This window comes from Mytilus edulis, chromosome 14, assembly GCF_963676685.1.
Source record: "Mytilus edulis chromosome 14, xbMytEdul2.2, whole genome shotgun sequence".
NCBI classification, from domain to species: domain Eukaryota; kingdom Metazoa; phylum Mollusca; class Bivalvia; order Mytilida; family Mytilidae; genus Mytilus; species Mytilus edulis.
The window spans coordinates 40,769,526-40,788,411 of record NC_092357.1 but is presented as its reverse complement, the minus strand read 5'-3'; the positions used below and the strand labels follow the sequence as shown (position 1 = coordinate 40,788,411).

The 18,886-nt window shown below is 30.0% G+C and overlaps 1 protein-coding gene across 1 annotated transcript; it reads right to left on the bottom strand.

Annotated features, from left to right (window-relative positions):
• Window positions 1–1,117: 1,117 nt before the first annotated feature.
• On the bottom strand, window positions 1,118–16,552 carry LOC139502398 (limbic system-associated membrane protein-like). Its single transcript, XM_071291841.1, has 11 exons — window positions 16,371–16,552; window positions 13,825–13,917; window positions 12,531–12,860; window positions 10,835–11,116; window positions 8,551–8,823; window positions 7,753–7,863; window positions 6,731–6,767; window positions 5,671–5,699; window positions 4,262–4,357; window positions 3,102–3,157; window positions 1,118–1,309 (listed from the first exon to the last, which is right to left on the bottom strand). The coding sequence occupies exons 2-11, from the start codon at window positions 13,889–13,891 to the stop codon at window positions 1,163–1,165; spliced, it is 1,428 nt and encodes a 475-aa protein (XP_071147942.1). The 5' UTR covers window positions 13,892–13,917; window positions 16,371–16,552; the 3' UTR covers window positions 1,118–1,162.
• Window positions 16,553–18,886: the final 2,334 nt, after the last annotated feature.

Below are 18,886 nucleotides of genomic sequence, written 5' to 3'. Positions count from 1 at the left end.
ACAATAGTGAGACAGAACCCAAATCGGAAGTTACAAATCAGTAGTCAAATCACGCCAAACAGAATTGGTTTATTTTTCTATAAGCCATTGAGACGTTAGATACAGTTAGTCATTACCTCAGACGTTAACTCATGCACTGAACACGAAAAAATGCAGGACTATTTATACAACATAATTTGAACACCAAGTATAACGTAAACAATTTGAAGACAACCAGGTAATTAATGAAATGTATTCCCACATATTTATTTTACAGATTATGATACATATTATAGTTCATTCCAGTACAGAAAAACGCCGACTACAAAGCTGGCTAGACCCTTTGGGTATATGAAGTCAACCAGCAGCGATATCGACCAAGACCTAAAAATAAACGCTCCCTAATCTTTCATCACTTGGGGCCATATTCAGAATGTAAAAGCCAAGGATGAATTAAAACCGTTTCATGTGAAAGGCAACTAGATCAATCGAGACAAGAATAATAGCAAAATATATATAAGATCTATTTTACCCGAGTAAGGTTGAATCGTAGTGTCAAATTGCACATTTCTGAGTGGCAAAAATGTTTTATTAAATGTTTAATTAAAAATTGTGTTTCCTTTATATTATATTTCCAACAGGCAATGTCATGAGCAACAGTATTGCACTTTTACTATGAAATATTCAATAAATATTCAATAAAAAGGTTTGCATCTAGTTTGTTAGATTCAAAAAAAAAGACAATTAATTAAAGGAACTCCTTTACATTTGGTTTGTTTGAGTGATCTACGCTCCCAGATTTAATGTAGAAATATTAGAAATAATAGGAAATCTGTATATACAATAAAACAAAAGAAAATAAACAAACAAACAAACAAACAAAAGTCAGCAGTAAAACATAAGAGATAACTTAGTACTTTGACTTAATAGAAACTTAGTTTTCTCTTAAATAATGGTATACTTATATCATACCTTTTATAAAGAAGTGTCACAACTGCAAAGTAGTCATTTTCTAATACCTTTTTACCTTAACACCTGGAAATTTCTTATCACTAGATCTGCTCTACTACAGTAAACTATATAAAGGGAATGAAATGAGTATGCGTACAAAAATCAGTAAATTCACAAAACAACAAAACACCATTAATAACGTTTTTCCATAGTTAACATATTATTGTCGCAACTACTCATCTAAATGAACAGTAACACTGGTCACTGGAATTACAACGTCAGAATATATGGTTATACTGTCTCTGCCATGAACTACACATCTCGACTCTGGTGGTCCAGGTGTAAAAATAAGTTCTGCATAGTTCAATGCGCTGTTGCCCTACAAAGACAATTGGTGAATGATATGTTGATATGATACAAAAGTCATACATCATGTATCTAAATATATTGATTTTCTTTCTTCTTGTGTCTGTTGGTTTCACAATTGTGTTAGGGGCAACATAAACTATTAATGTGAAGTCAGTCTGTTCATTCACTATGATGGTTTCCTTTTCTGGAATCATCGTTTCTCTAATCAATCGCTAAAATAAAATCGCCAAATTGATTACAATAGAGACCTTTTTTATGAATTTTCATATGGTTTTTTTTGGAAGTCAACATATTTTATTTGCTTTTTACGAACCAGAACGACACCTCTCGGCGATATTTTTTTTTTATTATTAAATAAACTCATTAAGATACCATGATTGAAATTTTGTATTTGAGCCTGAGGCGCGTTTTATGTACAAAAGACGCATCAGTGACGCTCAAATCAAGTAAAAAAAAAGGCTAAATAAAATACGAACTTTAAGTTGAAGAGCATTAACGACCAAAAATTCCTTAAAGTTTGACAAATACAGCTACGGTAATATATTCCTGAAGTAAAAAACACATTAGTATTTTAAATAAAAAGTGTTTCCAAACAGTAAAGTTATAATAATGACCAAACCAAAGATAATTCAGGTCAACATAATAGTGTTGACTACTGGGCTGGTGATACGCTTGGGGTATTAGAACTCTTCCAGCAGTGGCATTGACCCAGTGGTTAAAAAGAAACTCATCATAGATACCATGATTGAAATTGTGTTGCTTGCACATAATTTTGAATATTCATTATTTGACTGCATAACACGAATTTTTATATGAGTTATTATTCATTATAGTCAAAGATTTATCTTGTCAGCTACTATTTTTGAAACACAAGTTATATAAAATGGACCTAGCACTATGAACTTTACATGGACAAAATGAAATGTTGTGAAAGCTAAGGAGACTTTAACCAAACGCCAAATTTATTCAAATAAACATCAAACCGATGGTATACAATTTTCAACAATAACCAGTTTTCTATACAATATGTAAGTACGTCAAACAGATCGACATCAAGTTTTCTAAAGTTTTCCAATTATTTTCACGTTATCCAATTAAGTATGTTTGGGTTACTCATCTTATTCTGGTTATATATAACATTTTATAATAATAATTAACTGCAATACCAGGTTTAGCTAGCATTTCAAACTTGTGGTATCTACAACTTCCTTCATTAGAATGCTGTACTCAGACAAGAATAAGACAGTTGTCCATGTTGTCTATCATTCGTTCCGCTGGTTGATTTAGTCGAGAGGTTAATTTGATAATTAAGGAATGACTGTTATATTTGTTTTTGTCTAAGAAGAAATAACATAAAAAATGTGGTGCACACTGAATAACCCGCGTCTTGTTTTTAAAGTCTGCACAACATGTTTAATGTTATTTTGAATGGACAGAAAAAAAAATAACATCCATGTTTTACAATTTAATACTAAATTACATTTTAAACCGTAATAATTAATGAAAAAAAGTTGATGACGTCACGGTCACAAAACAAATTATGTCTCTGAGCTGATACACAAAATAAGGTCAGCCAATCAGAAGACGCGTTACATCCAAAATTAAATTATTGTCTTATAAATTTCCTTTCGGATATACGTTTCAAAGCTTTTTAAGGTTTCAGAATTTTTTTCTAAAACGAGGAGTATTGATATAAAGACTTTATATCTTTTTTATCACAATTCCGAGTTCAACAAACAATCCATAAACCGACTGAGTCTTTTTAACAAATCTGCGGTGTGTTATGATTTTTAGAACATTACCTGTTGGTTTACACAGCCTGATGTTGCACTTCTGCCGGACAAGTCCGTGCGATTATCTGTTTAGTAAAGAAAGCATTGTTACATTATATAAAAGACGTATTATTACTGTCAGCATATACGCTCACATTTAAATATGAGAAAGAGATAGACTGGTGTCGTTTGGATTTATAGTTGTTTTTTATTGGATTACTAAAATTTCTAACATTTTTGTTTTGCACTTTTGGATTTTTGTTAAAAAAAACAAGAAAAAAACAAAAGAAAATTATAGTATACAGGACTCAACATAGAAAACTAAAGACTGGGCAGCAATAATCTAGAAGCCTTGTACATGTTGTACATTTAATAAAACTGACTAGAGAGGACCATGCTAAAAAAATCAAACGAGAACACTAACGGCCCAACGTTTTAAATAAACGGAAATTAGATATGACAAACATGATATGTCCCCAGACTTGGGACAGGCACATACATAATGTGGTGGGTTTAAATATTTTTTCAACCCTCCCCCATAACTATTGACCATTTATGTAAATGATCTTTACCGTAATAATTCAACTCATGTCAATTTTATTCAAACTCACTAGGATTTTCTATGATTTGAATATAAATCTTTTTTTCGATTTCATAAAATTTCAATTTATAAAAAAAACTTTGAGTGCTTCGTAAAATGAAAATATCAACTTTTTCGTTGCGTGTTGGTAATAACATGCACAATGAATCACTTGATATAATGAGATCAACTGTATTCTGTTTAATATAATTGCTTTATCTGTAGTATAATATTTCTTCAATATAACAAAGAACCATTTTGTTTACCCCGTACGTATTTATATAAATTGATTTGATATATCAAGGCGTTTGTAATATAATGTTTTCATCAACAACCATATCGCATATTTTTTGCATCAACACGACATATGGTCGTTACTTTCGTTTAAAAGCAATGGTGTGAATCATCATTGTTTACTGTATTTTAAGTGCATTTTTTAATAAAAAAAAAATGGTAGCACGTAGTCAAAATTTCAAAAGATAATTATCTAAAAAAAATAAATATGAAAAACAAACAGTTTTATGTCTCAAACGTGTGCAAACCAGACTTTCAAAGATAAGAATCATTTTTAGTTTTTAATTTGTAGTTTAGCATTCATTGGCATACATACCTTGTACCTCAGCTCCTATATGACGCTGTACAGTAGTTTCATTGTCAGCAAAATCATCTCGTGACTGGTACATTTGATTGTCGACAGCCAAATCATCTAATTAATTGAGAAAAACTAATACATCAAACAAAGAGTTACTGTAGCTTTAGGCAAAAGACGTTGTCCGTCTATACAATTTTGCTATTGGTTCTTTGTGTTTGTAAGGTTATTGTTACATTCAGAAGTGTCAATGATGTATGTGACATTAATATTTGGCCGAATGATATAAGAAGCACAAACTGTTTACAGTGTTTAGGTGGGGACACAATGTTAAAATATTCTGCAAACTACATGCTTGAAATAAGTAAATATACTTACGTTGCATTGACTAAATGTATTTATTTAGCAATTTGTTTTTGAAAAATCATATTCGAGACTGAATAATTTACATAATGAATTCCAAATAGATTGAACTTGTCATTTTAAAACTTTATATGTCTACAGTTACAAATTTCTTTCGTCGCCATATGTTCACTACTGACATTGTAACCCTATTTATACACTATAATTTTGATAGTTGTATTCAACTTTACGCAGAATATAGTTGATTGAAGCTTCCTGAATTACATTCTTTGATATATAAATTTGTAGCAACACAAATAGACAAACAGGAGAAAAATCAACTTCAAAAAAAGGTTAGACATATTGATCTTAAATGATAGCACCTCTTGATATGTTAGCCCCACCCGTCGTACAAATCAACAATCATATTCAAAAATAATTGTCGAGGCAAAACTCATGACCTCGTTTTGCTTCTAAAATAGAAGTTTGCTGCTTACAAGGGAGAAAATGAAAAGTTCAAAAAGCTACATGTTATGATAAACGCCAGGAAAATTCAACTAAACACATGTTCCAGTCTTATAAATTCTTGGTTTGCAGAGGGTTGTGTATTGGAGTTCATACAACATTGTCTTATTTTTATACGCCCAACTCCCTAACGCAAATTGATATTGGATGCTTTTTGATTATTTTTTTTTCTTAACCTTTTGATCATATTGCTCATCTCAAGATTCTGTCTCACAGGTCCATTGCATTAAAATGTTATTGCCAATGCATGCAGTCCAAGCGCTCCAGACGAACGTAATTAATTAAAGACGAAATAATTAAGTTGACAAATGAAGTTTAATGGAGTACTCAATGCACAGTAGCATATTTATTGCTAAGAATTATTATGATGCAGAATTTCATTAACCATTCAGAATATGAAAAGAATAATCGTGGTTTTTTTTTTTAAATTTCGAGAACATGAGTAATCAAGAGCATAATACAAAAGTAGACAAAAAGAAAGAAATTGGAATGAAAAAAAAAGAATTAATGTATATTAAAGAAAAGAAAAGTCCATTTGAAATCAATATATATGCACCAATCACCTCTATTGTCGTAGTCCAATTCAGTGTTACTGTAGTTATAAATAAAATTATGTTTTCTTTAAAAAAAAAAAAAAACACACACACACATTATGGTGAACCAAGGTATAAACTAAAACCACTAACTGACAAGGTTTTCTAGTTTATATGTTTCACTACTTTTCTAGCTTTTATCGAACTTGTATTTATAATTTTGTACATTTCCTATTTAAAGACTTTTTTAAGGAATACAAAATTTGTTCTAATTTAAATTACATAAGAAGTTGTTTTGTCCCATAACTATCATGCTAAATGCTAAACAATTTGAGGAGCACACATAATTCAATGCCATAGTTGGTGGAACTGTTGTTCATATCTTTAAAAACACGATTGATATAATTATGTACAAAAAGAATTATTACAGTCAGGCAACTAATAAAAAGTATCTCATGTCAAATATCATATTTATATATTTATCATGTATGTTAAATAGGAATACATTTTCGGCAAGGTCATTCAATTCGTTAGAAATATGATTATCAGCCATTTGTATCTTAGATTAAACAGGGTTTTATCGATGTTGAAATTTCGTCAATTGATTAAGAAGAGACAAATGAGGACAAAAGCAAAAAAACGAATGAATCACAAGAACTCACAAAAGAGTGAGACCGACTCGTTGAGTAAGGTAAGTGTTTTCTGCTTTACGGTATACCAGTCTAGTTGAAATAATCTTATTTTGCCATTTCCTATTTTCAGATTATTTCTTACACAATCAATCTCAATATCTGTTTGTATTCTTGAATAATAGTTTTAAAACTAGAAAATATGAAAGTAGCATATCTAGTACTTATTCACTGTTGCATAATTGTTGTAAAATGTTAAAAAAGAAAATTTAAAAAAAAATAGAGTATTTTGTGTTTCATACAATGATTCCATATACCACTATTAAACGAATAGAAGGTTTAGCTAGCTATGAAGCCTAATAATCGCCACGTATTGTTTTGGAAAACCTTTAATAAGTCACAAATATTACAGTAACTGTTGTTTTCTAGGGTTTAAAAACAAACGTAATCTTTAAACTTACCTTAAACTTGACTCTTGTCGCCTCTTTATCAGTTTGTCTATCAAATAAAGTAAAATAGTACAAATTGCATGATGAACATCATTAAAGAAAATGTCCCATTGTTATCTGAATCAATGTATACAATTATTAGCCAGATTTGACTGTCAAGACACTCGTAGGCAAATATCCAAAATTGAAATAACTTCACAAGAATTGTGTGTGTTGTGATTGTTTACCGATCTTTAACCTTCATAAATTTCGCAGATAGAAACCAAGGTACAACAACAATAACTGAACGAATCGCAAGCAAGAACTTCAAAAAGAAGTGCGTCGACATGGTAAGTGTCTCCTGTTGTACATATCACGAGGAAGAGGAACATTTGTGATTGTTAATTTCAGTTTTATGATTTTAATGTGCCGATCTTAGTCGACTTTTTTTATGACATCTATAAGTCGGATGTTCTTCAGACACTTGTCAGAAATAGGAAGATCGAAAAAGCCAGATCATTGAATTTCACATTCAGACATATGGATGTTGTTCTTTTCCATCAACACGATAAACAATCAAAACGTTTCTGTTTGCGTTTTATTGGTTTATCCTTGAAAACTAGGAAATTAAAAATTAAAAACAAAACAAAACACACATTTTTCTTTGCCTTATTTAAAGATGTATGCCGTGAATTTGATATTTAAAAGATGTATGCCGTGAATTTGAAACAAACAGTTATCTCAGTTCCAGAATCTATGACAAGCGAATCGATATTATTTGTTTTTGTAATTTTACTTGTTTTCCAATCAAAAACTCCCCTGTTAATAAATTTTATATTGCGTTAGCATGGAAGAAGGTTCAGGAAAGCATATATCCCAACATACATAGCACAAACTGCTTATCATAATTCAGCACATACTGCATATCATAATTCATAAAAAAAAACTTTTTCAAATTTGATATTTTAATGTTTTAATTTGTTATGTAAAGTTTATGTTAATTAATACATTGTTAAAGAGAGATATTATGTTATAACATTCAAATTGATATATACCTTTTGCAAGAACAATTATTACTCCTATGAAAATGGTAACAACTGAAATAACGCTGATCATGACAATAACTGTGGCGTTAGTCGTTTCATTTTTCTTTTGCACCTGACAACCTTTATGCAGATAAAAAATATAATTACACAAATCAAGTCTGGATATGATTTCTCTAATATTTGAGACCCAAAAAGAAAATACATTTTTGTTAAAAATCGTCATGTGTTAATAAAAAGTACAGGGTTTCATTCCTGTGTTGATTCTAACGAGTGTTGACTATATTTTAAAAATTGTTGATCACACAAAATGTACCGTCTGTTCTTCAATTGTCCGGCATTTACCATAGTTCTATTTGAGAAATTGAATTCAGTTTAAATTATACATAACTTTAAAAGGTTTGAATGTTTTGTTTTACGTTTGTCCGAATTACATGTATTTTACTATTCGGTTCTTTTTTGCAAATTTCATGTTAGGATATTGGGAGTTCTCTTGTTGAATATATATTTTTCGTCAATATTCTTTGGGCACAAAATGATACCGACATGGTTAATTAATTTAATTTACGTTTAAGCGCTCGAAGATGCGGGTTGTTTAACGATAAAAATGGGATGTTGAAACTAACAAGTGATAGATGATAAATCACCAATATGACCATTTGGTATTACATATAAATGGTTATTGATTATTGACAATGAATCCTAAAATTTATAATCATAATGTGTTCTTTACTTATTGTAACTCTTATTATAATTATCATTATCATCAAACGTTTTTATCGTCATTCAAAACAATTAAAATAAACTTACACAAAACTGTGATGTAAATAGATTTTCGACCAAAGCCTTCGGGATTCTTTGCTACACAAGTATAGTTCCCTTCATGATGTTGCTGAATATTCGCAATATTCAATGGTAAATATTCCGTGTGTTGACTTTGTTGTTCAATTATTTTACCGTTTGCTTCCCATAGTATTTCAGTTGTGACTGGATTGCTATTAGAAACACACGTAATACTGAAGCCTGTTCCTTCATAAACACTGAAGTTGTATTCGTTTTTGTCAAAACTAACAGACGGTTGATCTAAATTAAAATGTCAATGACAAACAATTTATTCAATTATATCGTTTTAAGAAAATACTTGATGTTAATGTAGACAGTGCATGTAAAATTTATAAGATGGTTCTTAATAAAAAGCACAAATGTTTAGGTTCGTGTTCGTTAAGCTTTGGATTTCAAATATTTTGGCCACGAGCATCACTGAAGAGACATGTATTGTCGAAATGCGCATCTGGTGCAGGAAAATTGGTACCGTTAATTTTATTACTACCACTGGGTCGATGCCTCTGCTGGTGGACTATTAGTCCCCGAGGGTATCACCACCCCAGTAGCCAGTACTTCGGTACTGGCATGAAAATACGGATTTTTTTTGTGTTATTTAAATTTACTGTTACAAAATGATAGAAATTATTATAAATTAAGGAATGCATCTCCCTCATGCAAAGCTCTGATTCCTTTCATGTATTTGGCTATACTTTTTGGACCTTTTGGATTATAGCTCTTCATCTTTTATATAAGCTTTGGATTTCAAATATTTTGGCCACGAGCATCACTGAAGAGACATGTATTGTCGAAATGCGCATCTGGTGCAAGAAAATTGGTACCGTTAATTTTATTGTTCACGTCGTTGTCTATACTATATTGTTTTCTTATGAATATTGATTACCGCTTGACATATTCAAGATTGTGAAGAAAATAATTGAATTGTGTTAAACTTTGTAATGTGAACAACGTCTATAAAAATCTTATTAGGCAGTCCACTAGTACAAATGATGCATTGCTACAGCTGACTTAACGAACTTCTTGAATTCTACATTGTAGAATTAAGAAACAGTCTAAGTTTCAAACTCTATCTCGCGCTTGGTTGAGTCTACATTTGTAGCTGTATATATTATACATCTCTTGATCATATTGCTCTTCACGTGTTAGGCTTTGTGATTGTTTAGTTAGAGCAAGCCAGATAAAGTTTAATCAAAAGCCCTCGAACGCACAAAAAAACATAACTTAAGTGGTATCTTCATTTGTAAACGAATGTATGTTATGGTTCACGAAATAGTTATACAAATGATACACTGCTTAAAGATATACCGTTCAGTTTGCTTGCAATCATTGAATAAGAGCATTCCCAAATATTCTTATTCATTAGTTGTTCATACTACGATTATAAGCTGACATTCATAATTGATAGCCGAAAAAAAAACGTTAATAAGAATATTGATTAACTTTTAAACATTAATTGGATATAGGAAGATGTGGTGTGAGTGCCAATGAGACAACTCTCCGTCCAAATAACAATTTTAAAAAAAGTAAACCATTATAGGTCACTGTACGGCCTTCAACACGAAGCCTTTGCTCACACCGAACAACAAGCTATAAAGGGCCCCAAAATTACTAGTGTAAACCCATTCAAACGGGAAAACCAACGGTTTAATCTATATTAAAAACGAGAAACGAGAAACATGTATAAATTACATAAACAAACGACAACTACTGTATATCAGATTCCTGACTTAGGACAGGTGCAAAATATTTGCAGCGAGATTAAACGTTTTAATGGATTCAAACCTTCTCCCTTTTTCTGAAACAATATCATAACATCACAACATAGAAAAACACACGATAAAATATCAATTGGCAGACTTAACTCAATCAAAAAACGTAAATTAATACACAATGAACGAATAAATCTGATCTGCGATATCTGAATGCAAATGCACAGTTAATAAAATATTAGAGACAAACATTCAAGGCCAAAAAGCAAACAAACAAGTCCAAACAAAGCCATGGCAAGACACCACTGAGAAATATTTAACCCATCGAAAAATGGAAAATATTGATCAATATTCACTTTAGAAAAGAACCGGTTATCTGGCAAGATAAAATGAAAACAACAGGTTATACATTTCATGCGTGCAAAAACTTTTTCTATATTAACTTTAATCAGGAGAGCTCAAAGTGGAATGTTTGAAATGTGTTAAAAATCGAAACAGTTTAAAGGTGGTGTGTATAGAAAAGACACACAAATCATACTTACATAAAACATTTAGACGGATTGTTTCTTCCAATGGAGAGTCCAGCAGCAAATTTTCGACAGCACATTTAAAAATATCTCTATTATTGACTTTTTTTGGAACGAATGAGTAAAACAATATTTCAGCAAACGTCTTGCTGATGACGTTGCCCTCACAGTATAAATAAATCATTGTCTCGTTTTCTGGTACTCCCCTTTCAGCACTACATGTAATATGCATATCCTCACCAGCTTTGCCAATCAAAAATCCATTTCTGCCATTTGTTGTCAAATTTTTCGGAGGAACTAGCAAACATTTAAAACAAAATGTTTTAAACATGTTTAAAAGAAATATTATAGAAAAATCTGAGATTGTCTAGTTAAAACACCCAACATGCATTGATTTTTTTTTTAAATTGTTCGATCAAATTACGTTAGTTGCAAAAAGATGAGGATGTACATGTGTCTGTTATAATCAAGTCTATAACTAAAATAGTAAAGTTTATTTTTATTTCAAAAAGCAATGTTATAAACTCATAAAATATCACATATTATACTTATATAGATATAGGAAGATGTGGTGTGAGTGCCAATGAGACAACTCTCCATACAAATAACAATTTAAAAAGTAAACCATTATAGGTTAAAGTCCGGCCTTCAACACGGAGCCTTAGCTCACACCGAACATGCTTATTAATCAAATTCCATATATCGTGTTATATCTTTTAGTTTGTTATTGGGAACATTAAACTTCAATTATGTTATCCAATTAAATTTGCAGAATATAGTACATGTATATATAATGTCAAAAAAAGTAATTTTGCTAGAATAGTGATTGTGTGAGTTACGAGTCAAAGTTATATATAAGCTTACAAATACTAAAATTGATATTATGTTCGCCAGACTAGCTTTTCTACCCCAGTGGTGCATTAAAGACCCAACGTTTCGAAAGAATTTGAAATATTCTATTTCCAGGGTAGAAATTCCTAAGCATTTCGAAAAGTTATTCATGTTTTATAAACATATAATATCTTCGTCTCTAACTGACAAATTAGTGTTTGTTGTTTTACAAATCTAGCGAACTGTGGATATTGTGGCAATGAAGACGAAACTGTTAAAAATCAATTTACGGAAATTGCGTAATGGATTTCTCATGCTACTGTTGACGATATTTGCTGATTCACCATATATTGACGTTGGTCTTTTCTTTTGAAGATTATTTTTCATTAAATGTTAACTACTGATCGTACAGTGGGGACTTTATTTATAAACCCTTTTTCAGTTACATTGGTATTTACATGTTCAGAAAAAAATTGGCTCAATGGTTGATTGGTTTTGTTCGGAAATGTCAGATTTTTATTATGATTTTGTTGTTATTGACACAGATGAAAATATGATACTTCACCAACGTGATGGAGTCATTTTTTCGATCATAAAAGTCCTACTGCAAAAAACAGTAACTTATCCTAAACCTGAATGTCAAATACGTGAAACCTCTAAAACATCATTATTCTTCATCAAGTTTTTTAATTCTGATTTCTGTTCTTAAATCTTTAATATGTTCTTTTACACGTTGACAAAAATCCTGTTAATATTGACATGATATACAGGTAAATTCTAATCAGTTGTTCCATAATGAATTTTGATGTTTACAACTTCAAAATGATGAATAAATGCAGTTCTAGAAAAGTAATGAAGTTATTTGAATAGAATTTCATACCTTTTATCTTCAAGAAATATCTGAACTCGTAAGGAATGTTCCTTCTTATTGCATTACATTTGTAATATCCTTCTTCATTGTGTGTCAGGTTTAGTATCATTAAGTTATATTCACCAGCGCTGAAATCTCGAACCAATCGTAAGTTCTCTGCGTTTGGCACCTCTGGAATAATTTTGTCATCATTTGCATAAGGAGTTTCACCAAAGCCAGTTAAAGATTGCGATGAAGGTCCATCCCAGGAGGTTGAGTTAGTATTATTTATGCACTTTAAAACAACTGGGTCACCATATTTGCCATACAAATATGTTGCATTTTTTTCGTTGCTATCTCCTACAACATGTACAAAAAAAACAACATAAATATTGTTCCATTAGAATAGAAAAAAAGGATTAATGCGTTTAATTGTACAATACTAGTATTCATAATCATTCCATATACATGATATAGTAAAACTAAAAGTATGTTATTGATACAAAGGTTGTCCTTTCTGTAGGATGTGTCAGTCCCTTATTTCCCTTATATTTGTATATTTGGTATTTAAACTTCTTGATAAAGATCATATATGTATTTATACTTATTTATAATTAAATCACTGGGTCTTTTATTTTATGATAATACAATTGCTATTTTAAATTTGAAATAATACTTTTCAAAATATCTGTGAATTTTTTTTATTATGAAATTATTAACTATTATAGGTTTCACTTACTGTTTATGACAAAGCTGGGCAAAACATTCTACTAATTATAGTAAACAATATTAAGTGAATGATACATTTGTTATCTAACAACAAGTTCGGTACTTTGAAGTCAATTTTTGTGACTGCGAGCGCTCTTTAACCATGTATTTTATAACGTATTTTGTGTTTGTATTATTCATTTAAGAGTTCGTTCATTCTTGTACTGGTTTAGTTGTATTCTTCTTTATGGAATTTAGATCTACTGTTCGAGATTAACGCTGTTGTAAATGATTATCTAAATGTACATGTAAGCACAAATTAAAATTTCTTAATCAAATTCGACAAATTCTAGTTTTTTATTTTGCTCGCATCCTCCCTGCAAATTCTGTAAAACCATTTATTTTATTTGGAGTGGCAACAGGGATTTTCTTACGTAAACAATTATTTCAATTAAGTCATTGCTTCATCTGTTCAAATGAACTACTTAGTTTCATTTAAGTGCAATGGGAAACGACCGGTAGAATATCTGCAATTTAATTACAAAGTAAATTTTTGTTTTAGATGCATCGAGAATTTTAACATAATGTGATTATAGCTATTACTTTACAGTCATACCTTCTGTCGTGCTAAGTGCTATTGTTACCAGGATTAATCTTAAATTGCCCGTCTTCATTCTTTCCATCTAACATGTCTAATTTATCATTTGATCTAGAAAATGCAAACATTGAAATAACTAAAACTACTGATTGTAATGTAAAACAAATGGGGTATATTTACTTTTCCTTTGTCAAACTGGTTGCTGACTAAGCATGCATATTTACAATTTAAAAATTAGATAAATTATACAATTATCTTGTCACATTTATTTCCTTGACAAGAAATATTCAATGGTCAGCTTTATTTCTGTCTTATACATATCGTGTTTGTATAAATACACCCTAACTACATATACTTTACTTTGATTTACACTGCATTCTTTCATAGGACAAAAGGTATTCCATTTAATTATATTACAACATATTTTAAATACACCTACGTTACTACATGGTTAACAAATTAATTTATATCTCTAATGAGACATTATCGATTCATAAAATAGGTTCACAAAAAACATGAAATATGTATTGATTATTATGATACAATTCTTAAACATTGTAACATGTGCATTGCTATTGCTTAAATCGGCATGTATGACTTTCTACAGAACCGAACATCTTTGTTCCTTGTTAACATGGTTAAGATTAAATATTTACAATGATTTATGAACGTGTATATATATATTTGAATGGGTAAACCGTAAAACTTTTTTTCAATTTTAGTCCAATTAAATTAACTGAATGGCCTTGTAAACGTTATGTTTTTAACCTGAACAGCTCAATCAATGTAAATTTCGAACTCCGACCCACTTTTTAAAGACTCATTTATTATCAAATTTGTATTGAAAACTTAAAAATCATAAGTAATTGTTAGCAATTAAAACTTTGTAAGTATTAACAACAATAACCATTGGTGATAAAACATACACATACTGATATAGCAGTTAGATATAATGGTGAGTTGTTTTATGAATACTGTTATGATAAGGACAATCCGAAGAACCATTTATTTTGTTTGGCGTGGCAGCATGTTTTATTTTACAAAATATTATTTCAATTAACTCATTGCTTCAACTGTTTTAATGAATTACTTAGTTGCTGGTTCACAAATTTGTATAGATTTAGCGACAAATCTAAATTTGTACAAAAAGAATCCTTGATTGAAATAAGAAATCAGTAAAGCTTCAGTGTATGATTTTCTGAAAGGTTGACGAATACACAGTGATCAATCGGAAGTAAGCATAAGCTTGCTAGTTCAAGTACTAGTTAGTCTTTTGATGCGAATGAGCTACATGTACATGTAGAATGTCCTTAGGCCGACATATTCTATAAGAAAAGGTGTTAAAGCTCACTTAAAACGAGCATAAGGCCTCAATTAGATGACTCAAAAAAATGTCAAATCGTAAGAACCTATTATGCATTGATGTAGTATCAGAGAGGAAAAACTGAAACCCTTAGTCAGATCAATCAGCAGTTTGAAATTTTGTTAAAACGGTGTACCCTACAACCTTGATTTTCATAGGGATACTGATGGACAGTTTTATCATTCCATTATTTGTCATCGTTTTACATTAATTGAGATTATTTAATGACGTTGAATGAGTCTTCTTGGTGATATTGTTTTCCCCGATCCTATACCAAATATTTTACGATCCAATCGCAATACTTGATCATCGATATATACTCTCTCATGATAATCATTTTCTATATACCGAATGACAGCCGTGAGAAATTTTTTTCAGTTCACGATATGATTCTATCTTGCGACTACCTTAAATACTTGCATTTTTTTTAACAATAAATATGCTGAGCCCATACACAACTCATTTCTGTCTAAGAATAAAATTGTAAGTTGCCAAAATGAGGTCGAATAATGGTCCTATGAATATAATATATATCATGTATATACGTGTTATATACAGATTACTTATTTATATATCTCGTCGTACTATTCTGTATATTTTTCACCTTTCGATTAGTGTTTGGTATGACGATACGTTTTCACTTCTGTTCTTGTAATTTGAACAAAAAACATTATTTATTTTTTAATATACATTTCCGTATTCAAATGCATATCTTGCTACAAAACAAATTTATTTACATGTGTACGTTATTTTTGTTGGCCGATTTGTCCAAAGATTATGGTTTTCTTTCTCATGTTTCTGGTATAGTGTATGTGCACGTTTTTTGGTTGTTTTTTTTTTTTTTTTTTTTTTTTTTTTGGTTAACATGTCTTTTGATTGAGTTGAGCCATTTCAATTGATATCTTGTACTGTGTATTTCTATGTTTCTGGTTTGATGAAGGTTGGTGCCTATTACAATGTTTAAACCAGCTCAATTTGTTTTTAACTATCAGAAGTCAAGAACCTAATGTTAAGTGGTTGTCGTTTGTTGATGTGGTTCATATGTGTTTCTCGTTTTTCGCTTTTTATATAGATAAGATGTTGGTTTCCTTTTTGATTGGTTTTACACAAGTAATTTTTGGGCCAATTCCATCTTCCTGTTTGGTGTGAGCCAATTGTCTCCATTTCTTTTTATCACAAATATATTATAATATATACATACAAAAATGTTGAAGCTTATATTCCAATAATTCAATGTTTTCGGTGGGCAGTTTTGGTGCCACAATTGATTTCCTAAGTTTTAAATCCACTCTTATTGAATTATGCACAGATACAATTGTGTAACCTGAGGTAACACATAACATCCAAATAATAATGACACAACAAACAATTCCACACACTTCGGTTATTCCCACAATCTCATCTCATATGAGGAAATATATGAAAACAGAATGGGTTTCCTGTATTTCAAAATATATGAATTAGATTGAATATTCAAATGTGTGGTTTTAAAATTTTATAGGGAAGCATTTGAATATGTATAATCGTGTGCGGTTTTCTCTACTTCGTTATTTAAAGGTATTTTAGTACATTATTCAAAATAATCTATTTGCACCAATAGATCATTTAAATTCTTTAATGAACTAGTAACTTCATTATTATAAAGGAGGCAATAATTTATTTTTTTAAATATTCTAATCTTGAGATCGAGACTAGTACAGTTATTTTAACCTATTTTACCCTGTCTCAAAATTGTAGTATTTTCGATAATCTGATATCAATATATGTCTAAGTCTAAAAATAGATAACCTATTATACTTGAGAACATTTTCGTTTGACTTTAAATCAATAATTTGATTCCAAGACGTTGTTTTTATTATATGAAAAGTCTATATTTTTGAAAATTTATAAGCCTTAGGATAAATAATGCATCGACACGAAAGTGAAATAAAGTAGATTTTTTGTGGGGATTTATTGGGACTTCGACATTGAAAACCAGATATAACCATAATCTTCAAAATTTAGAAATATCAACAGGATAAAAAACGTTAAAATCACCAAAATTCCGAATTATGGAGGAAAACATCATATTTTTGGGACATGTCAGTGTATATGCCAGTATATTTTAGAACGTATATGTAAGTCTTTGTCAATATCTGTTTAATTAGTTTGCATGAATACTATATTGCAACACCTTTTTAACCCATCAGTATCGATGTATGACTTTCGAACAGCGGTATACTTCTGTTGCCTTTATTTACGACAACTTTCATTTTTTTTGTTTTTTTCAATATCAACAATTATCAATGATCATGATTGTGTTCACTTGGGAACATTATTCTCTATGACAGTAGTTTGTTGTACATAATTCTCGTAAACGCAGTTTGCATCAACACAAATAATGTAAAGTTATGATACGTTATATCTGCAATAAAAATAGATAAAATCTACCAAAAGCTAACACCTACACGATATTGACAATTTCCGCTTAGTCACATTTTTAACATTAATCAATGTCCTTGTTGTGCCAACACTAATATAAAAAAAAAGATACAAACTGATCGTTATCTGATACTGCACTAGCAATGATTTACATAAATTAGTTTATTGTTATTCTGCAAAAACTAATAAAATATCAAGTAGAGTTCTTTAAAATATTTTGTCTTTCGGAAATAAAACACATTTCATTTTCAAAGCAAACCCACTGCACATGTTTGCCTGTACTCTTGTTTTTTATTTTAACTTTTTCCTGCAATAAGGCTAATGATTTTAACTGTTTATGTCTAAACAGGTGAATTTTGTGTTCTATAAATTAGTTTACTTTTAATGATATTAACATTATAATGAGTTTAAATGGGATATTATTAGAACTACATATAAATTCAAAATGAATCTTCCACTTAAGTGTGGTTGCTAAATTTACACTCATTCACAACGCATTCCAAGTCAACAATGTGTTTTACGGCATATCTTTATAATTTAGATAATGCATATTTTGAGGTTTTACTTGTCTTAAGCACACCTTTTAATGGCGGGATCGATTAACAAAATCGTTAAATAACTATTTGTCAATGTAGGAAGAAGATAATAGGATGAATGGGTGTTTAAAATACAAACATTTGTGATAACTATTCAAATTTAAACAGTAGAGTATTGTTTAAAATATTCTGAAAATTTTAAATATGTGTCATCATTCAAGCTATATAGTATGAAAACTTAAAACAAATGAATCAGAATGAATATTTGTAAAAGGAAACTTACATCGATGTGTTCAAGTCGAATAAACGTCAAATTGTATCATTATGTAAGTAGTTTTAAAAATCAGTTGGTATTTTTATCCTATATATTTCTACAAATTTAATACAAAAAATAACGGTCCGTGTAACACTTATCAATTTAAAAGATTCAAAAGTTTTCAAATTAAGTTTTACGATTTTTTTTTTATCAAAGTTATAAATTATCAAAAGTCTTTTTTTATTTTTAAAATTTCGATACATGAGATAGTTCCACCAAATAATTAAGATTTAAAAATTCGAATATTCGTTTTAAAGATAAATCAGATTAAAAATAGAAAGAGACAACAACCTTACCAAAGAGCAGAAAACCGCCGATTAGTCTAGATATCTATTCAAACTTTAAAAATACTAAATATAATATGCAGTTTTGATCATTTTAGAAAAGGGGAAAGGTTTAAAACGTGGATACCTGTTACAATTGCGAAACGGAATAAGAACGGAA

What these genes read in the sequence shown, in the direction of transcription:
- LOC139502398 (XM_071291841.1), bottom strand. Translation starts at nt 13,891, where the DNA reads ATGGAAAGAATGAAGACGGGCAATTTAAGATTAATCCTGGTAACAATA. An exon ending in ATATTTCTTGAAGATAAAAG is followed by an intron (nt 11,117 to 12,530) that starts GTATGAAATTCT and finishes AATGTTTGCTAG; the next exon opens with TTCCTCCGAAAAATTTGACA. An exon ending in CAGGCTGTGTAAACCAACAG is followed by an intron (nt 1,310 to 3,101) that starts GTAATGTTCTAA and finishes TTGTCTTTGTAG; the next exon opens with GGCAACAGCGCATTGAACTA.